The sequence below is a fragment of the Rhinoderma darwinii genome, chromosome 11, assembly GCF_050947455.1.
Source record: "Rhinoderma darwinii isolate aRhiDar2 chromosome 11, aRhiDar2.hap1, whole genome shotgun sequence".
NCBI classification, from domain to species: domain Eukaryota; kingdom Metazoa; phylum Chordata; class Amphibia; order Anura; family Rhinodermatidae; genus Rhinoderma; species Rhinoderma darwinii.
This window is the reverse complement of record NC_134697.1, coordinates 84986493-85010060: the sequence shown is the minus strand read 5'-3', so window position 1 is coordinate 85010060 and position 23568 is coordinate 84986493. Positions and strand designations below refer to the sequence as shown.

The window sequence follows — 23568 nt, the reverse complement described above, 5'->3', positions numbered from 1 at the left end:
GAGATCTGATATTGTGATTTCCCCCCCCCTGGTCCCCTCCAAATTCATGAAGTAAAGAAGTAAAAAGTGAGTTGTTCTGGGCAGTAGTGACTATTTTATCTTCTCTCTGACACTGTAGCTGTGCTGGTGGCCACTATGTCAGCGACTCTTCCAGAATATAACACCTCCTTGGTGCCGCTTGCGTTTGGAGCGCGGATAAGCCAACAGTGCCATCAAACCACTTTTAAAGGGTTGTCCGGGCACGTGGTGGTTTTTCATACTGAAGACCTAGTCACAGTATATAGGTCTTCAGTATATGATCGGTGGGGGCCAACACCCGGACCCCGTACCGATCAGCTGATCAGGCTGCCTCAGGCACCGGATGTCATGCAGATGACTCCGTACTGCTCTGCTCCCATTCGCTTGGCCGCTATACTGTGACCACAGCCACCTGCGTCCGGCACCGACCTCTGCACAACATCCGGAGACAGCCAGAACAGCTGATTGGTGCGGGGTCCGGGTGTCGGACCTCCACCGCTCATATATTGATGACCTGTCCTGTGGATATGATCGCCCCGCCATGTTAGGGAGCCAGAGGAATAACACATTGTATTGTAATAAATGCCACATCCCTATTAATAAGGTCCTGGGCTGTAACATCAGATTTACCTTGTTTTGGGCGAGAACTTTGTTTAAAATGTGTTTATAGCTGATCCTTCAAGGGACCCGAGTGGATATTTGGTGAAGGTCGCAAAAACCTGTGACCTATTTTATTTCTGCTTTATACTAAGCAGTTTGTGTTGGTTATAGGAGAACGTTGGCTATGCCCCTGTTTAGTACCAGTCGGCTTCCCCTGTGCATTATGGGCTAGGAAAAAAATCATATGCATACACTTGTGTGTATACAATAAAATAACTTTAATTTGCCACCTAGTCATTGAGAACTCTCATGCCTGCTGCCCACGACCATTGTGTGCCGGCCGGGTCCTGTCCATGATCCGTGGAGAGATAGGACGTGTTCTCTCTTTCCACAGGTCGGAGAGTTGGGTTCATTTTTACGGACCCAACTCACCCGCTAAAGTGAATGGGTCCATGAAAACTATTGGGTGCCACTCGGATGCTGTGAAAAACTGGCACAAGGTTGTGTGCAACTGGCAATAATCAGGACTAACCAATTATCTGGAAACTTGTGAGGGTAGGAAGTAAAGAATGAACAGAGAAAACCAATTAAATGGGTTTTCCCAAGATGAAATGTTCTCCCCTAACCACAGGATAGATGATCACACGCTGATTGGTGGGGGTCCGACCGCTGATCACAAGAAGGGGGCCCCGTTCCTCTCAATGAATGGAGCTGACGGTCACACATGCGCCCAGCGGCTCCATTCATTCTATGTGGCACTGCCGGAGATAGCCGAACGCTGTATGTATATCTCCGGCAGTGCCATAGACAGGGAATGAAGCGGCAGTGCGCATGCGCAACCTGCTGCTCCTTTCGGATGAGCAGCATACCCGTTCTCGTGATCGGTGGGGTTCCCAGCGGTCAGACTCCCACCGATCAGCATGTTATCTATCCTGTGGTTAGGGGATAACATTTAATCTTAGGACAACCCTTTAAAGGTCTTATCTGGTTAAAAAGTTGACTGATTGTCGTGTATTTTATTTTGGGGTCGTGGCTTCCTGGGGGACCTCAATCCTCGCTGATATTTTCTCTGTCGGTCCCGTAATGAGAGATGCTTTATAATCTGGTAGCTGCCTTATGCCGTTAATGCAAGATAGACATTTTACTGCATATAAGTATTTTATTGTTTGTGCCTGTCTGACGTTCTCTTCCTATCTTAGGTACTGCCTCATGAGTGTAAGGGGCTGCTACACGGATTTCCACGTAGACTTTGGGGGTACATCCGTATGGTACCACATCCTACGAGGAGGCAAGGTAATTATGTCAGTTTACTTGTACCTTCTCATCAAGGACAAAGGTGGCGCTCTAGAATAAAGCTTCTTAAAGAGGTCCTCTCCGGTAGACCACCCTCCTCCATATGTCCTATGAACGTCATAGAGCAGAGGACCCCGCGCAGGACCCCTCAGGTCGTCCCAGTCCGTGATTGACCATGAGAGTGTCGTTCACTTCTATGGAAGTTACGGAAACCGCGTAGGTCAGTGGTTTTCGTACTCCTGACCACCTCGTCAGGCAGTAGCGGCAGAGGAGCGAGGTAGGATGGTGGTCAGGGGGCCCCCTATCTAGAGAGAGGTGCAGGTCCCAGAGGTGGGACCTGCAACTATCGGATATTTATGGCAAATCCTATGGATATGCTATAAATGTCCAAGATGGACAAACTTCTTTAGGTTGGAATGACTTGACCGGAATCAAATGATTTCCTCTTGGCCACGACTTACAGATATGCGTTCTGGTATCGCCACATTTGTCTGAATCTTTGAATGACCTATAGAAATGGGATTGACGTACAACGAGGTCGGGTCGTAAATGTTTTCTGGCCGTCCGCACTGAGATCCTGTGGTCCAGTCCATTCGGGGAGATGTATTTTCTGCTGTACTTTGCCTGGTACATATTTCATCTTGGGAAATGCAGGTCAATAGAGGCAGATAGACCCTGCAGCAGCTAGAAGTGGCTGGGAGAGCTGAGGTCTCGGAGCAGTAGATCTATATGTACGATGTGACTGACTTCATGGTTTCCTCACATAGGTCTTCTGGCTGATTCCACCCACAGACCAGAATCTGGAAATGTACGAGAACTGGCTGCTGTCCGGCAAACAAGGCGACATCTTTCTAGGGGATCGAGTGACCGACTGCCAGCGCGTTGAACTAAAGCAAGGCTACACGTTTGTTATCCCTTCAGGTACTACCGTGGATGGCGCCCCATGTTCTATCTCATGCCGGGTGGATAATAATTTCCTTATAGCCGAAAATGTAACTCCTTTTTCTATAACGCGGTGAAAATGAAGTCAAAGGTGATATGAAGTCTTTTCAAGTCTCCCACAACGTAATTATTCAATTTCTTTGTGAAATCACGCGAAACAAACATTTCTTAAACTGAATCATTAACCCCTTCGCGCTCCACGACGTAATAGCACGTCCTGGTGTGGGGGGTGATGCATGGAGCGCCGCTCCATCCGCTGCGGGTGTTAGCTGTGTATTACAGCTGACACCTGGTACTGACGGCCGGGAACAGCAATCGTGCTGTTCCTGGCCGTTTAACCCCTTGCTGTGGTCAAGCTGAGGCGTTGAAAAGAGGAAGGAGTCACCCTCCGACAGCTCATCGCCACCCCCCCGCGACACAATCGCGGGTTGCCGATGGTTGTCATGGCAGCCCAGGGGCCTAATAAAAGCCCCCAGGTCTTCCTTCACTCTGCCTCTGTTAAGATCTAGAAAATGATAGTAATTACAATCCCAATAATCTGTACAAGCTCCTCCAACTTCACAAGAAATTACGGACAAATCAGTTTTTATTTATGGACACTGGGAAAATGTGCCCGATTTTTATGGACTGTCCAGGAATTTACGGAAGGTTGGCAGCGCTGTGTTCAGTCCTGGTGAGAAGCCGCTGCTACTGGGCTCATTCTTATTGCCTGGCTTGCAGTGACCACCGGCACTAAACACATTCAGTCCAAAGAACACCAGGGGGCGCCGTAGCAAATCTATAACAGCAATATTTAGAAAAAAGCATATATTTTTTTTTAAATGATTCCAATTAAAAAGTAATGTTTTGCATGATCTGCCATAGAAATGTAATATTTAATCATTAGACAACCCCTTTTAACAGACCTTTTCAGTGGCCTCGTCCTGCATGGTCACTGCTGCACCTGCGCTGGGAGTGGAGCAGCGGTTTGGGCACTAGTTATTGCCGTTTGTGGTTTCTCTTGGCAAAAATTGGTTGCCTAGAGGTTATACACAGTTTAGCGTAGTTAAAGGGGTCTTCCAGTCCCATTTAAAATTGATGGCCTATGATATGTGATATGTGACCGGTTGGGATAGGACTCCCGGCACCCCCGCCGATTAGCTGTTTTGAAGTTGCTGCTGCACTCGTACGAGCGCTGCTTTGTGTTTTCTACTGCTCACTTTGTCAACAGGCTTGTAGCGGCGGTGCACAGTATTGCATTGAAGTGAATGGGAGAAGGCTGTAATACTGTGAACTGTCTCTACGAGTGTGTTGACGGTTCACAGTAGAAATGAAGGAGAAGCAGCGCTCGTTCGAGAGCCGCAACCCCTTTAAAACTGCTGATCTGGGGTGGGCATGCCGGCAGTCGAATTCTGAATGATCACATATTGATGACCTATCCTGAGGATAGACCAGTTTTATGGGACTGGAAAACCCCTATAATATTATTTGTATGTCATGTGTATACTGTAGTCTGTCCCGCCCCCCTGTGAATTTTTATAGGAAGACCATTAAACTAAGTAATATAAGATTAAACCGACGTACTCGAAAGAAAGAGATGGGACCATAAAACCAGATGTCGTGGTCCGGCAACCCTGCTAAATACTGAGCCATAGGGCCATCTATACGTAAGCCATCATTTCCCTATAGCCCTGTTGGTCTGTCTATTATTTAAGGTTTATCTCCAGTTATATAGAAAATTATTATAATGCAGGACTGTCAAAGTAATTTCTATATCAATTGTCTTAACGATTTTGCTTCTAAAACTGCATCGACCTGCGCTGCCAGCTGCCATTACTGATGCCGTAGGAGACCGAGCTCCCTGCTCATTGTGCAGGATCGGAGCTAGCGCTACATCATGTGACTTGATCCTACAGTGCTTCATCTCGTGGAAGATAAAAAGCCTTTTTAATGGTTGCCATAAAAGCACACGGGGGTGGTAGTTTAGGGGTTAAACAGGAGTTGTCTTTTTCAGGATGCCGTTTGGGTTGCTATTGGCTCTCACAGATGTTTTGCTTTGACAGGCTGGATCCACGCCGTGTACACTCCTCAGGACACTCTGGTTTTTGGAGGGAACTTTCTCCACAGTTTTAATATTCCAATGCAGCTGCGTATCTATAGCATCGAAGACCGGACGCGGGTGAGTCCAACGAAAACGTCCAACAAAGCAACAAGCCCAAATAGAAAAATCAGCGGACATCAACTCACTGTGTTTTTTTTTTTTTTAAATCCCCTTTTCAGGTCCCCACAAAGTTCCGCTACCCTTTTTATTATGAGATGTGTTGGTACGTGCTGGAGCGATATATTTACTGCATGACCCGGAGATCTCATCTAACCAAGGACTTCCAGAGGGAGTCGCTGAGCATAGGTGAGTGCCTCTCTGGATGTGGTACCCCTTGGCAGGTTATGCTTTTAGTAACACTATTGGTGCTGTAAAGGGTAACTTAACGTTCAAAAAACTTCTGAAACGAAGTGGCAGAAACGTATGAGAACTGAGACGCTTCTTCCCTGAGCATTCGGTGTACAGGCTCAATAACAAGTCTGAGTCCGTACACCAACTGCTTGACTTTCTGAGGAAAGCCGATCAGAAACGAAGCGGTTCAGCGCTCACCCAAGCACTTCTGCCGCTTCGTTTTAGTGATCGGTGGGGGTCTCGGTACTCGGACCCCCACGATCAAAACGTCTGCCGTGTCTCTATATGTCTAAACGTTCAAAAAAACATTCTGTTACCCTTTTAATATTTACATTAATCAATTGCATGACTATTAACTCCTTAAATGGGTTTTCCAATAGCATAAATTTGACGTTGTTTCGCACTAGTGGCGGTTCACAGTATTACATTGAAGTGAATAGGAGAAGGTTGTAATACTGTGAACCGCCACTACAAGTGTGTCAGAGTCAGAGATTCACCGTGCGAGCCGTGACCGTGATGAAGAGTACAAGCGCTGAGAGTTGGACCCCGACAGATCGATTAAAATTGTCGACCTCTCCTCAGGATAGGCCATTAATATGTGCACTAAGGGGGTATTCCCAAGATACATTTCCATGTTCCAAGCCCTGTTAATGTAAAAGGAAACTTTTTTCTAAATAATTTTTGTTTTCTTTAGTGCAGCGTTTAGAAGTTCTGCCTCCCTCTCTCAGATGACTCCCTGCTCTGACGTACTGTTCAATAGTATCTTTGTCCTAACGCCTCATGCACACTGAGTCCCGTCAGTGGTCCGAGGAAAGATCAGACATGTCCTATCTTTCCTCTAATCAGAGACTTGGACCATTTTTCACGGACCCGATTCACCCGCTAAAGTGAATGGGTTCGTGAAGACTAACAGGTGCCACTTGGATGCCGTCAAAAACGGCCCGAGTGTCACAACGGTCGTGTGCATGAGGCATAAGGACGCAGATACTATTGAATGTGGCTTTGCTCCTGCTGTACCAGCCATAGTGGCTAATAGCAGGGCCGCTGTGCATCGGCGGGCGGCACGCGGGCCCCATAGCAGCCGCTATGGCTGATACAGTGGTATCGGGAGCACGCAGATACACCAAGCAGGGTTGTGATTTTATTACAGCGCTGCTTGCTGGTGAGGAGAGAGATATACACAGACATATTTAGTAAAAAAATAGAAGAACAACTAAGATTGAAATTTATTTATATTTAAAATATTTTCATTACAATAAATATTACAAGTGGAAAATTATTATTTATTAATATGTAAAATATTAAAAAAAGAAAACAAACTTAGAGTCCATTTGGGGTTAATATATTATGTTATTAGTAGATCTCCTTTTTACAAAGCAGATCAAGCACGTGCCCAGTCACTGCCATGCCGGCACCGTAGGAATATAAAATGATCGATCATCTCACCAGCCGATGTCCGTATTACATGAACAGAAAATCCACATCAGGGAAATATTTGTTTTGCAGTTTCCGATTTATAATAACTAAAGAGAATCGGTAAAACAAAATCCACACTAATACCGATTTTTTTTTTTTTTACAGCAAATAAACTTTAATAAATAGAAGTCCCAAAACATAAAATTATATGCACACATTTGGTATCGTCACAACCGTAATAACCTGCACATTACATTTATGGCGTCCTATATGGTGATTGGTGAATGGCATAAAAAAACTACAGCGGAACCAAAAAAAAACGGCACCTACATAAAGTACAACCTGTGGCTCCAGGTAAAGGATCAGGGAGACCTAGAGGGAATCTCCAGTGCGGGACCCCCCTCTGACGTCTGTGTGCAGACCTGTGTGTACCTGGAAGGCGGCAGTTTGGGGACGGCCTTTCCTGTTGCAGCTTGAATTTTTTTTTTTTATATAGCCAAAGCAAAATGAATGTTTTTTTGTATGATTAAAAGTTTTCCAATAAACTTTTCTGTATTATTGCCTCACAGTTTTCAAGATCACTGCTTGTTATTCAGTAGGAACATTCGTTGTTTGCTTCCTGTGGATACAATTCTGTCCATGGTCATGTGACGCACACGCAGGTGCTCGGCTCGTTACATGGTCATGCGACAGACACGCAGGTGCACGGCTCGTTACATTATGTGTATCAGAGCGATCCCAGCACCTGTGTGTCCGTCACATGACCATGGACAGAATAGTATCCACTGGAAGTAAACAATGAATGTTCCTACTGAATAACAGCAAGCAGAGATCTTGAAAACCTTAAGGACGTTAACCCATTGACACACCATGACCAGTCAGAATTGTAGTTTCTTGGTCAACTTAGTTCTAAAAAAAAAAATACAATAAAATGCTCTTGTGGCTGAATGGAGCAGTTTTCAAAATCTAGCTGAAAGCCTTCCCAGAATAGTTGAAGTGTTTATAGGCAGAGAATGGTGGTGGTAGGGTAGTGGTGGGGATGATGGTGGTGGTAGTGGTGGGGATGATGATGATGATGATGATGGTGGTGGTAGTGGTGGGGATGATGATGATGGTGGTGGGGATGATGATGATGATGGTGGTGGTAGTGGTGGGGATGATGATGATGGTAGTGGTGGGGATGATGATGATGGTGGGGGTGATGATGGTGGTAGTGGTGGGGGTGATGATGATGGTGGTGGGGGTGATGATGGTGGTGGTAGTGGTGGGGGTGATGATGGTGGTGGTAGTGGTGGGGATGATGATGGTGGTGGTAGTGGTGGGGATGATGATGATGATGATGGTGGTAGTGGTGGGGATGATGATGATGGTGGTAGGTTTGATGATGATGGTGGTGGTAGTGGTGGGGATGATGATGATGATGATGATGGTAGTGGTGGGGATGATGATGATGATGATGGTAGTGGTGGGGATGATGATGGTGGTGGTAGTGGTGGGGATGATGATGGTGGTGGTAGTGGTGGGGATGATGATGATGATGGTGGTAGTGGTGGGGGTGATGATGGTGGTGGTAGTGGTGGGGGTGATGGTGGTGGGGATGATGATGGTAGTGGTGGGGATGATGATGATGATGATGGTGGTAGTGGTGGGGATGATGATGATGATGATGGTGGTAGTGGTGGGGATGATGGTGGTAGTGGTGGGGATGATGATGATGATGATGATGGTGGTAGTGGTGGGGATGATGATGGTGGTGGTGATGGAATCAACGTCATATCTATTGCTGCAGTTTTGATATCCCCATTATTTTTGCCGTGTATTGTATGTCTCAGTAAATAAACTACAACTCCCACAATCCATTAGGCTGTTTCCTTCTCAAGCCATAGCAAATACTGAACTGTATTGTGTAGAAAACGGATCTTTTGACTGTCAGACTTTTTGGCAACTGCTTTAAACCTAGATACTTTTCAATAAAGTGAGGGTTCTTCACAAATGTTCCAGAACTTTACCTTAAAGGGGCTTCCCAAACTTAGACCTTTATGGCATATCCATAGATCCTATGGATATGCCATAAAGGTCTAGGTTGGGAATACCCCTTTAATACGGGGATCGGTGATGCCAGAAGCCAGGCAGCTGGTGCTCGTAGGAAATGTCTCCTGGCACCAGACTTTTCCCGGTTTTATGTTGTGTATAAAAAAAATAATATTTCCTGGTTACTTAATAAATTATAATCGACCGGCTCACGAAGGCTGCAGTATCTTGTGTGCCCCCGACTCTTAACAGCGTTTTATTTACTTCGTTTCTTCAAACAGATTTGGAGCTAAATGGTCGCAGGAGACCAGAGACGCCGTCATCCTCCTCTTCGTCATCATCTTCCGGTTCCTCCTCCTCCTCCTCCTCCTCACCCTCCTCATCGTCCTCATCCGATTACGACGACTCATCAGATCAAGACTGGGAGGAAGAAGAAGGCTTGAGTAAAAAAGAGCGCGAAAGGAGGAGGGCGGAGCGAGAGCTGCTGCGGCGGAGAGAACGGGAGCGACGACAGAGGGAGCGATCCCAACAGCGGCATGAGGAGCGGCTAATAATGTCCAGGATTCCTGCAGCGCACAGGCCGCTGACGCCACCTCCATCTCTGCCCACGCCGCCCTCACCTCCAATTACACCCCATTGTTTGACATGGTTTGAGATTGAAGGCTTACATTGCCTTGTCAAGAAGCTGGACTCACTTCCTCCACACAAGAAGTGCCTTCCCAATGGCATTCATGACCCAGATGCTCTACTCTGTGACATCGCGGTGAGTTCTCAAACGCTGTTGTGATTTATTTTTTTTTAAAACGAAGCTCTTATTTATTTTAATCAAATCTAGTCTAGTCTTAATATTTTCGCTGTATTTTTAGCATGTTCAGGTCCTGAGAGCGCTGCAACATCCCACAATGGCATATCCAAGAGGAGGATACCCCTTTAAAGAGGTTGTTTTAATGAGAAAAACCCGTTTTCAAATCCCCTAATTAACAGAAGGGGGTCCCTCATTTGGGATCTCCATTAATTAGTGGGAGAGAAGTGACCAAGACTGGTGGACTCTGCATGTTCATGGATTACACAATGTCCCGTTGAAAGCTGGCACCGTGGGTATACGCTGCTGTCACTAGGAGGCGACACTAGGCAGGAGAGAGACTTGGCTCCTCCAGGGCCGGTCATACTCTTCCCACAGACACTGGCTAATTCAGTTTTAAGCTTTGTGTTGTAGGAGGCAGACATGACCTGATACTCGGGTCTGCTGCCATTTTTTTATTTTAGTTTGTGTTTCTTTTCGTAGCTGCAGGTTTGTGTTTCTTTTCAGCCTGATTTATAGTCGGTCAACCCCCTTTAGTTGTTAGGAAAACCAGGCAGTCCTTCTGCTCTTTCACCCTCCTCTACAGGTAACCAAACTTCTATGGAGTGGCAGTATCCGATCTTTATGTGACTGCGGGCGCCCAGAGAAGTCTTGAGTAAGTCTGTTCCCATCCCCCTCTTCCTTTTGCTGTCGGGATGAGCTGTGAGTTCCTTCTCAAGTGAATGGTTTTGTAATGGGAATTGATTCCGTCCCTAGGGGTTTAGTCCCTACTTACCTCTGGAGCTTTGTTTCGGCTCCTTAGCGGGATGAGACCTTTTCGCCATTCACGCTGCTGGTACCGTTGTCACTACGGCCTTTCTATCTAATCTAGCCTCGTACTGGTTTTTTTTCTCCGCCTCTGGCCTGTCAGGTGTTCCTTTTCAGCCTATGACCTCCCTCCCCGTAACTGCTCTTGATTGGAGAAAAACCTTCTCTGGAGTTGGGGTTTGGGGGCCCGGTTACATCCTCAGAACACTGGTGTCTTCTCCTGACTGGCGCCATTTCCATAACCGACCCGGGAACTTCAGCTTTGCTGCAGCTCATTTTCTGGGGCCATTCTTCTCCTGTCTTCATCCGCAGGGGTGGGGTACACCGCTCCAAGGGTCTGACAGTACCGGCCTTTTTGCTGTATTGTTTGTTAGTCTCTTGTACTTCCCCAGGGGTTCATTTTCTTCTTAAGACATTGCTACTTGTTTATTTTCGATACCCCTTTCTGTCCTGTCTTATCCGCGTGGGTAAATTACTGAGCAGTTTGTACAGGTGGTCAAGGCTATTTTTTATGCATGTGGCGGTTGTGATATAAAGCCTCCCCCATTCTGCCCACCATGCTTGCTTTTCAGGCCCCCACCCCTCCCCTAGGATGGGGCACCCCCTGAATGGGCAGTGTTTTTTGCTCAGGACCTAGGGAACATTTCCAAACTAGCCCAGTCCATGTGGCGGAGCTCAGGGGCCCTCCTTTCCTTTCAATAATACTCAGTCTACTTCTCGCAGTAGATGCCAGAAGAGGTAGTTGTCGAGCTCTTTCCAGGGCAATCGCATTGCCGGCTTCAATGATTGAATTGCTTCCAATGTGGATCAGTCTCTTTTTTTTCCTCCCACCATTTCCTTTGTTTCGTTGGGGGTTTGCTATATTTCCAATTTGTTGCTCTCCCTTTTGGGCTTGCCACGTCATCTCAGATCTTCACCAACATCCTGGTGAGTCTCATGACTCTTCTCTGCGCCCACGGAGTAGCTGTCATTCCTTACTTGGACGGCCTCTTGGTGATGGCAACCACCAGATAGGACAATTTTCAATGTCCCAATCTCTCCTTGAGATGATTCAGATGGCTCATGGATTTATAAGTCCTCATTGGTCCCTACTCAGAGTATTGAGTCTTTGGGAATGATCCTCAACACCAGGATAGCAAGGGGGTTTTCTTTCCATTGGACCGGGCTGGCTCTTTGCCAGGGCACTTCTTTAGCTATCCATTTTTACATTAGTGCTGGGCAGAATGGTGTCAAGCTTCGAGGCATTTTCATATTCACAATGACTTCAGGTCCCTCCAGAGGGCAATCCTTTCATGCTGGTCCAAGTCTTAGAAATCACTGGACAAATTGACTTTTCTGCCCGCTCAGGTCTGTCAGGAATTTCGATAGTGGCAAACCTCACCGACCATCTCGGTTGGTCGGTCTTTTCCTTTCCTCCAGTGGCTGATCATGCCGGTCTGTCCTGATGGGGTCCAGTTTTCGGTCTTCACACTGTTCAGGGAACTTGGTCACATGAAAAACTGTCCTTGCAGATCAACCTGTTGGAGTTGAAAGCAATCGTCCTAGTCCTCTTCCACTGGACTCTTCTTCAGGGTTGGCCGGTCAGGATCCAGACGGACAACTCCAACGGTGGTTGCTTATCTGAACCACCAGGGCGGCACCAGGAGTCAGGTGACTCTCTGTTGGAATCCTCTCAGATCCTACTGTGGACAGAGCATTACATTACAGTTCTGTCAGCGGTCCACACCTTCAGTGGGCAATTGGGCTGCAGATTTTCGCTGATAGACTAGATCCAGGAGAGTGGTCTATTCACCCAAGGGTATTTCATCAACTATGCCAGAGTTGGGGGATACATGGATGTGGATCTTTGTGTCCCATCTTAACTGCACGGTTCTGATGTGGCTGGGGCACGGGATCCCAAGGCCATCGCAGTAGATGTGCTGGTCACTCAATGGAGAGCGTTTTCTCTCTTGTATCTCATCTACTTCCACTCTTGCCCAGAGTGCTCAAGAGGAAGGGCGTTTCCACCATTCTGGTGGCTACAAGCTGGCCTCGCTGGTTCTCGTATACAGTTATTATCTATGTTCTTGCGGACATGCCATGGCGTCTCCACTTTCTCTACCTCCTTTCCCAAGGTCTGATATTCCACTCCACTTTACCTCAGATGCACTTAGGTTTCTGGATGTTGAACATGAGGTTTTGAGGGCAAGGGCTACGATGTTGAAGGCCAGAAATCAGTCAGCCAAGGTTTACCGCTGTACATGGAAGGCTTATTTCCACTTGTGTGTACGCAATCCTTTCCATCCTACAAAATGTCCATACCAAGAGTCCTGTACTTTCTGCAATCAGGCCTTGAACAGGGACTTGGCTTATCTTCCCTGAGGGGTCACACATCTTTTTGTTCTCAGTTGAAGACCTTTTTTTGCAGGGGTTGGCTCATGCAGTCCCTTCTTACAAACATTCGATTGAGCCTTAGAAATGTAATTTTGTTCCCGGAGCTCTTCAGGTGATTTCTTTTGAACCTTTGAGAGACATTTCGTTGCTTCCCTGGAAGGTAGCTGTTCTGGTGACTATCACTCCATCTCAGGCGGGTATTGGAACTTGCAACCTCGTCCTTCAAGTGACCTTTTTTGGTCGTCCATAAGGATAAGGTGGTGCACCAACCGGATTAGACTTTTCTACAGGATGTAGTCTCTACCTTCCATATTATTATTGAAGAGATTGTTCTGTCTTCTTTTTGCCCTTCCCCCATCTCTATAAATGCCTCGATTAGTCCGAATTTATCTGGCGGCAACTAAGTTGTTTTGTCACTCGGTTCCTGAAGGGCCACGCAACGTTTTGGCAGCATCCAAGGCCACTATTGAGTGTTGGGTCCTCCCTTTTGGTTACTGCTGTTTCTGCAAGGGCTTTCAGTGCCTCTTGGGTAGTCGGGCATCAGTCTTCAGTTGCTCAGGTCTGCTACCTTGGCTTCTGTGCACACTTTCACTAAGTTTAACCAAATCTGTTTTTTGGCCTTGACTGATACTAGTCTGGGTCGTCGAGTAATACAGGCAGCTTTGTGTCTGATACTTCTTCAGGATTACCCATGTTGCTGCGTCCCCTAATGATTAACAAGAAAACAAAATGTTTGTGTTCACCGTAAGATCTATTTCCCATTGAATCCATTGGGGGTGGGGCTTAGTTCCGCCATCTTATTTTTTGTTCTAGCCCAGAACCTGTATTTTTTTTTTGGGGTGTTTTCTCTGGACATGTTTGCCCAAACTTTTTTGTACAAACTGAATTAGCCTGTGTCTGTGGGAAGGGTGTGGCCTGCCTGGGTGGACCCAAGACTCTTTCCTACCTAGTGTCGCCTCCTAGTGGCAGGAGCATCCAAGGTGCTGTAATACAGATTTTACGGGGCGTACATTTTCCCATGTTGGGACTCGAGGGGAATTGTACCCTACAAATTACGGTTGATCCCAACAATTGGACATCCTGTGATCTTTGGTAACCCCTAACAAAAAGGGATGAAATTAATGGGTTCCTGTGTAATCCACCAACGTTCAGGGTTCTCTAGTGGTTTGGTTAATGGGAATTCTAATAGAGATATGGAGAGATGTTTTCCTCTTAAATATTTGATTTCCTCTTTGCACTCTGCTGATCTCCCAGCAATGATTGATTGTCTTGGAGTCGAAGGACCTGCGTCCTGTAATAGGACGATCCCAGCAGGACCACCCTTTTTGCAGCAGCTGCTTCTTTTTTCCCCTGTCGGTCACCTAGTGAGGCCATTAAACATTCAGTTCCCTTGCAGTGACCCGGCAGGAAGAACCTCTTTTTAGTTGGTATTGCCATGATTAACCCCTCGTCGGACATTTTTGGGCTTGTTCAGGTTAGTCCAGTCAAAAGACATCATAGTATTTGCCAGTCTGAACATCGCTTTGTGGTGAGATCCTAGTGCTGGACTTTAATATGTATGTGTGGAAGGCGTTTTCTGTTTTAGAGCAGTTGATATATTTCACAATTTTTCTATATTGACCTGTGTTATCTGTAAAAAATGGAAAATTGTTGGGTTTTAAATGACTGTGAAGACATGATGGATCAGGACTCCTGTGCCACCCTATATGCAGGCAGTATGGGATATAAGGTTATAGTCTCCTGTATACTGCCATGTAGAAAGCTGTTCAAATACTGCCTGGACTCGTACAGAGGGACTGCGGGTCCTGCTTTCCCTGCCCACGTATGGGTTTATATGCAGGAAGAGCGGTCAACTGTGTGAGCGGGGAAAAGCCGTCCTATGACATCACCAGATAATGCAGCATAGGAGACCTGATCGATCCACTGGAAGTCGACGCTTAAAGGGTAACTAAATCTATGAGCCCGCACACCACTACATCGATCTCCTGAAAAAGCCGAACAGAAACGAAGCGGCTCAGCGCTCAACTGAGCGCTTCTGTCGCATAGTTTTAGAGATTGGTGGGGGTCTCCGTGCTCGGATCCCCACCAATCAAATCTTCTGATGTGTCCCGATGACCTGTAAGAAATGTGGCCGTTTAGTTGCACTTTGAATACGGTGGCTGTGTTATATCTGTCTGTGGGAGAGTTTCGCAGCTGGCGAGATGAACGTGGTATGATTATGAAGTTGTTGTATGCTGGCGTCTGGTTATACGTTCCCTTTTGTAAACGTCATCGTGAAAATTAGCATGTCCTGTGGGTATGCCAGAAATGTCTAAACCCTTTAACAACATTGGCGATTTGTTGGCGAATGCCTGTGCAAAGGTATTCGGGGTCAGGAAAATGCAATTTGTGTGTTTCTTACTTTAGACGTGCTGATAGTACAGGAAACCGCTACGTAACGGGAGACACAGATCATGAGTTCCCTGCCGCCTTCATCTCTTATCTGTGTGTATAACCGTAATGATAAGATTATTCTGCTCCTCTAAAATGTGTGGGGGGTTTTTGTTTTTTTACGCAGCTTTGTTTTTTTTAAAATTCTCTTAAAGAGGCTCTGTCACCAGATTTTGCAACCCCTATCTGCTATTGCAGCAGATCGGCGCTGCAATGTAGATTACAGTAACGTTTTTATTTTTAAAAAACGATCATTTTTGGCCAAGTTATGACCATTTTTGTAGTTATGCAAATGAGGCTTGCAAAAGTCCAAGTGGGTGTGTTTAAAAGTAAAAGTCCAAGTGGGCGTGTATTATGTGCGTACATCGGGGCGTTTTTACTACTTTTACTAGCTGGGCGTTAGGAATGGGAGTGTATGATGCTGACGAATCAGCATCATCCACTTCTGTTCGTTAACACCCAGCTTCTGGCAGTGCAGACACAGTGTGTTCTCGAGAGATCACGCTGTGACGTCACTCACTTCCTGCCCCAGGTCCGGCATCGTGTCGGCCACATTGGCACCAGAGGCTACAGTTGATTCTGCAGCAGCATCAGCGTTTGCAGGTAAGTAGCTACATCGACTTACATGCAAACGCCGATGCTGCTGCAGAATCAACTGTAGTCTCTGGTGCCGATCTGTCCTCGCTCGTCCGGCACGATTCAGGACCTGTGAGTGACGTCACAGCGTGATCTCTCGAGAACACTGCTGTGTCTGCACTGCCAAAAGCTGGGCGTTCTGAAGAGAAGTGGATGATACTTCTCGTCAGAACGCCCAGCTAGTAAAAGTAGTAAACACGCCCCGATGTACGCACATAATACACGCCCAGTTGTACTTTTACTTTTCAACACACCCACTTGTACTTTTGCAAGCCTCATTTGCATAAATACAAAAATGGTCATAACTTGGCCAAAAATGCTCGTTTTTTAAAAATAAAAACGTTACTGTAATCTACATTGCAGCGCCTATCTGCTGCAATAGCAGATAGGGGTTGCAAAATCTGGTGACAGAGCCTCTTTAACACTGATTTTTATTTTTGCATTCTGGTCATGTCATTGTATGTTATCCTAAAGCCTTCAATATCCCATCCCTCCAGCTTTTACCTGACCCGCTCATACAGCAGGAATTGTAGTAGTAGAGAGCAATCTCTTATCCCAGTTGTAGATCTTTCCAACAGTATAAGTATGTATACATGACTATTCACCCCCCGGATATAGACAGGGCAGCGGACAGTATAAGTATGTATACATGACTATTCACCCTCCGGATATAGACAGGACAGTATAAGTATGTATACATGACTATTCACCCCCCGGATATAGACAGGGCAGCGGACAGTATAAGTATGTATACATGACTATTCACCCTCCGGATATAGACAGGGCAGCGGACAGTGTAAGTATGTATACATGACTATTCACCCTCCGGATATAGACAGTGCAGCGGACAGTATAGGTATGTATACATGACTGACTATTCACCCCCCGGATATAGACAGGGCAGCGGACAGTATAAGTATGTATACGTGACTATTCACCCTCCGGATATAGACAGGGCAGCGGACAGTATAGGTATGTATACATGACTATTCACCCTCCGGATATAGACAGGACAGTATAAGTATGTATACCTGATTATTCACCCTCCGGATATATACAGGGCAGCGGACAGTATAGGTATGTATACATGACTATTCACCCCCCGGATATATACAGGGCAGCGGACAGTATAAGTATGTATACATGACTATTCACCCCCCGGATATAGACAGGGCAGCGGACAGTATAGGTATGTATATATGACTATTCACCCCCAGGATATAGACAGGACAGCGGACAGTATAGGTATGTATACATGACTATTCACCCCCTGGATATATACAGGGCAGCGGACAGTAGAAGTATGTATACATGACTATTCACCCTCCGGATATAGACAGGGCAGCGGACAGTATAGGTATGTATACATGACTATTCACCCCCCGTATATATACAGGGCAGCGGACAGTATAAGTATGTATACATGACTATTCACCCTCCGGATATAGACAGGGCAGCGGACAGTATAGGTATGTATACATGACTATTCACCCTCCGGATATAGACAGGACAGTATAAGTATGTATACATGACTATTCACCCTCCGGATATAGACAGTGCAGCGGACAGTATAAGTATGTATACCTTATTATTCACCCTCCGGATATATACAGGGCAGCGGACAGTATAGGTATGTATACATGACTGACTATTCACCCCCCGGATATAGACCGGGCAGCGGACAGTATAAGTATGTATACGGGACTATTCACCCTCTGGATATAGACAGTGCAGCGGACAGTATAAGTATGTATACCTGATTATTCACCCTCCGGATATATACAGTGCAGCGGACAGTATAAGTATGTATACATGACTATTCACCCACCGGATATATACAGTGCAGCGGACAGTATAAGTATGTATACATGACTATTCACCCACCGGATATATACAGGGCAGCGGACAGTATAAGTATGTATACGTGACTATTCACCCCCCGGATATAGACAGGACAGTATAAGTATGTATACATGACGATTCACCCCCCGGATATAGACAGTGCAGCGGACAGTATAAGTATGTATACGTGACTATTCACCCCCCGGATATAGACAGTGCAGCGGACAGTATATGTATGTATACGGGACTATTCACCCCCCGGATATAGACAGGGCAGCGGACAGTATAAGTATTTATACATGACTATTCACCCCCCGGATATAGACAGTGCAGCGGACAGTATAAGTATGTATACATGACTATTCACCCCCAGGATATAGACAGGACAGCGGACAGTATAGGTATGTATACGTGACACAGTGTAAGTATGTATACATGACTATTCACCCCCAGGATATAGACAGGACAGCGGACAGTATAGGTATGTATACATGACTATTCACCCCCAGGATATAGACAGGACAGCGGACAGTATAGGTATGTATACGTGACACAGTATAGGTATGTATACATGACTATTCACCCCCCGGATATAGACAGTGCAGCGGACAGTATAAGTATGTATACGTGACTATTCACCCCCCGGATATAGACAGGGCAGCGGACAGTATAAGTATGTATACCTGACTATTCACCCTCCGGATATAGACAGGACAGTATAAGTATGTATACGTGACTATTCACCCTCCGGATATAGACAGGACAGCGGACAGTATAAGTATGTATACGTGACTATTCACCCTCCAGATATAGACAGGGCAGTATAAGTATGTATACGGGACTATTCACCCTCCGGATATAGACCGGGCAGCGGACAGTATAAGTATGTATACATGACTATTCACCCCCCGGATATATACAGGGCAGCGGACAGTATAGGTATGTATACATGACACAGTATAAGTATGTATACATGACTATTCACCCCCTGGATATATACAGGGCAGCGGACAGTATAAGTATGTATACCTGACTATTCACCCTCCGGATATAGACAGGGCAGCGGACAGTATAGGTATGTATACATGACTATTCACCACCCGGATATATACAGGGCAGCGGACAGTATAAGTATGTATACCTGACTATTCACCCTCCCGATATAGACAGTGCAGCGGACAGTATAGGTATGTATACATGACTGACTATTCACCCCCCGGATATAGACAGGACAGCGGACAGTATAGGTATGTATACGTGACACAGTGTAAGTATGTATACCTGACTATTCACCCTCCGGATATAGACAGGGCAGCGGACAGTATAGGTATGTATACATGACTATTCACCACCCGGATATATACAGGGCAGCGGACAGTATAAGTATGTATACGTGACTATTCACCCCCCGGATATAGACAGGGCAGCATAAGTATGTATACGTGACTATTCACCCCCCGGATATAGACAGGACAGCGGACAGTATAGGTATGTATACATGACACAGTATAAGTGTGTATACATGACTATTCACCCCCCGGATATATACAGGGCAGCGGACAGTATAGGTATGTATACATGACTATTCACCCTCCGGATATAGACAGGACAGTATAAGTATGTATACATGACTATTCACCCTCCGGATATAGACAGTGCAGCGGACAGTATAAGTATGTATACGTGACTATTCACCCTCCGGATATAGACAGGGCAGCGGACAGTATAGGTATGTATACATGACTATTCACCCCCCGGATATAGACAGGGCAGTGGACAGTATAGGTATGTATATGTGACACAGTATAAGTATGTATACATGACTATTCACTCCCCGGATATAGACAGGACAGCGGACAGTATAGGTATGTATACGTGACTATTCACCCTCCGGATATAGACAGGACAGCGGACAGTATAGGTATGTATACATGACTATTCACCCCCAGGATATAGACAGGACAGCGGACAGTATAGGTATGTATACGTGACTATTCACCCCCCGGATATAGACAGGGCAGCATAAGTATGTATACGTGACTATTCACCCCCTGGATATAGACAGGACAGCGGACAGTATAGGTATGTATACATGACTATTCACCCCCAGGATATAGACAGGACAGCGGACAGTATAGGTATGTATACATGACTATTCACCCCCCTGGATATAGACAGGGCAGCGGACAGTATAAGTGTGTATACGTGACTATTCACCCTCCGGATATAGACAGTGCAGCGGACAGTATAGGTATGTATATATGACTATTCACCCCCCGGATATATACAGGGCAGCGGACAGTAGAAGTATGTATACCTGACTATTCACCCTCCGGATATAGACAGGGCAGCGGACTGTATAGGTATGTATACATGACTATTCACCCCCCGGATATATACAGGGCAGCGGACAGTATAAGTATGTATACATGACTATTCACCCCCCCCCCCCCCCGGATATGTACAGGGCAGCGGACAGTATAAGTATGTATACATGACTATTCACCCTCCGGATATAGACAGGACAGTATAAGTATGTATACGTGACTATTCACCCTCCGGATATAGACAGGACAGCGGACAGTATAAGTATGTATACGTGACTATTCACCCTCCAGATATAGACAGGGCAGTATAAGTATGTATACGGGACTATTCACCCTCCGGATATAGACCGGGCAGCGGACAGTATAAGTATGTATACATGACTATTCACCCCCCGGATATATACAGCGCAGCGGACAGTATAGGTATGTATACATGACTATTCACCCTCCGGATATAGACAGTGCAGCGGACAGTATAAGTATGTATACATGACTATTCACCCTCCGGATATAGACAGGACAGCGGACAGTATAGGTATGTATACATGACACAGTATAAGTGTGTATACATGACTATTCACCCCCCGGATATAGACAGGACAGTATAAGTATGTATACATGACTATTCACCCTCCGGATATAGACAGGACAGTATAATTATGTATACATGACTATTCACCCTCCGGATATAGACAGGGCAGCGGACAGTATAGGTATGTATACATGACACAGTATAAGTATGTATACATGACTATTCACCCCCTGGATATATACAGGGCAGCGGACAGTATAGGTATGTATACGTGACTATTCACCCTCCGGATATAGACAGTGCAGCGGACAGTAGAAGTATGTATACATGACTATTCACCCTCCGGATATAGACAGGACAGTATAAGTATGTATACATGACTATTCACCCTCCGGATATAGACAGTGCAGCGGACAGTATAAGTATGCATACATGACTATTCACCCCCCGGATATATACAGGGCAGCGGACAGTATAGGTATGTATACGTGACTATTCACCCTCTGGATATAGATAGGACAGTATAAGTATGTATACATGACTATTCACCCTCCGGATATAGACAGTGCAGCGGACAGTATAATTATGTATACATGACTATTCACCCCCCGGATATAGACAGGGCAGCGGACAGTATAGGTATGTATACATGACTGACTATTCACCCCCCGGATATAGACAGGGCAGCGGCAGTATAAGTATGTATACGTGACTATTCACCCTCCGGATATAGACAGGGCAGCGGACAGTATAGGTATGTATACATGACTATTCACCCCCCGGATATATACAGGGCAGCGGACAGTATAAGTATGTATACATGACTATTCACCCTCCGGATATAGACAGGACAGTATAATTATGTATACGTGACTATTCACCCTCCGGATATAGACAGTGCAGCGGACAGTATAGGTATGTATACATGACACAGTATAAGTATGTATACATGACTATTCACCCCCCGGATATATACAGGGCAGCGGACAGTATAGGTATGTATACATGACTATTCACCCTCCGGATATAGACAGTGCAGCGGACAGTATAAGTATGTATACATGACTATTCACCCCCCCCCCCCCGGATATATACAGGGCAGTGGACAGTATAGGTATGTATATGTGACACAGTATAAGTATGTATACATGACTATTCACCCTCCGGATATAGACAGGACAGTATAATTATGTATACGTGACTATTCACCCTCCGGATATAGACAGTGCAGCGGACAGTATAGGTATGTATACATGACTATTCACCCCCAGGATATAGACAGGACAGCGGACAGTATAGGTATGTATACATGACTATTCACCCCCCCGGATATAGACAGGGCAGCGGACAGTATAAGTGTGTATACGTGACTATTCACCCTCCGGATATAGACAGTGCAGCGGACAGTATAGGTATGTATATATGACTATTCACCCCCCGGATATATACAGGGCAGCGGACAGTAGAAGTATGTATACCTGACTATTCACCCCCCCGGATATATACAGGGCAGCGGACAGTATAAGTATGTATACATGACTATTCACCCTCCGGATATAGACAGGACAGTATAAATATGTATACGTGACTATTCACCCTCCGGATATAGACAGGACAGCGGACAGTATAAGTATGTATACGTGACTATTCACCCTCCAGATATAGACAGGGCAGTATAAGTATGTATACGGGACTATTCACCCTCCGGATATAGACAGTGCAGTGGACAGTATAAGTATGTATACGTGACTATTCACCCCCCGGATATAGACAGGACAGCGGACAGTATAGGTATGTATACGTGACTATTCACCCTCTGGATATAGATAGGACAGTATAAGTATGTATACATGACTATTCACCCTCCGGATATAGACAGGGCAGCGGACAGTATAAGTATGTATACATGACTATTCACCCCCCGGATATATACAGGGCAGCGGACAGTATAGGTATGTATACATGACTATTCACCCTCCGGATATAGACAGTGCAGCGGACAGTATAAGTATGTATACATGACTATTCACCCTCCGGATGTAGACAGGACAGCGGACAGTATAGGTATGTATACATGACACAGTATAAGTATGTATACATGACTATTCACCCCCCGGATATATACAGGGCAGCGGACAGTATAGGTATGTATACATGACTATTCACCCTCCGGATATAGACAGGACAGTATAAGTATGTATACATGACTATTCACCCTCCGGATATATACAGGGCAGCGGACAGTATAGGTATGTATACATGACTATTCACCCTCCGGATATAGACAGGACAGCGGACAGTATAGGTATGTATACATGACACAGTATAAGTATGTATACATGACTATTCACCCCCTGGATATATACAGGGCAGCGGACAGTATAGGTATGTATACATGACTGACTATTCACCCCCCGGATATAGACAGGGCAGCGGACAGTATAAGTATGTATATATGACTATTCACTCCCCGGATATATACAGGGCAGCGGACAGTATAGGTATGTATACATGACTATTCAACCCCCGGATATAGACAGGGCAGCGGACAGTATAAGTATGTATACATGACTATTCACCCCCCGGATATAGACAGGACAGTATAAGTATGCATACACGACTATTCACCCCCCGGATATAGACAGGGCAGCGGACAGTATAAGTGTGTATACGTGACTATTCACCCTCCGGATATAGACAGGACAGCGGACAGTATAGGTGTGTATACATGACTATTCACCCCCCGTATATATACAGGGCAGCGGACAGTATAGGTATGTATACATGACTATTCAACCCCCGGATATAGACAGGGCAGCGGACAGTATAAGTATGTATACATGACTATTCACCCCCCGGATATAGACAGGACAGTATAAGTATGTATACATGACTATTCACCCCCCGGATATAGACAGGGCAGCGGACAGTATAAGTATGTATACATGACTATTCACCCTCCGGATATAGACAGTGCAGCGGACAGTATAAGTGTGTATACGTGACTATTCACCCCCCGGATATATACAGGGCAGCGGACAGTAGAAGTATGTATACCTGACTATTCACCCTCCGGATATAGACAGTG

The 23568-nt window shown here is 45.7% G+C and overlaps 1 protein-coding gene across 5 annotated transcripts in view; it reads left to right on the top strand.

The window, feature by feature from the left end:
• Positions 1–23568, top strand: part of KDM2A (lysine demethylase 2A) — an 86798-nt gene that overhangs the window by 16174 nt on the left and 47056 nt on the right. For all 5 annotated transcript variants that reach the window (XM_075841924.1, XM_075841925.1, XM_075841923.1 and 2 more), the window contains exons 8-12: positions 1818–1911; positions 2679–2832; positions 4896–5011; positions 5113–5239; positions 9013–9494. In XM_075841924.1, coding sequence (XP_075698039.1) covers positions 1818–1911; positions 2679–2832; positions 4896–5011; positions 5113–5239; positions 9013–9494 — 973 coding nt within the window. The remainder of the gene's footprint in view (positions 1–1817; positions 1912–2678; positions 2833–4895; positions 5012–5112; positions 5240–9012; positions 9495–23568) is intronic.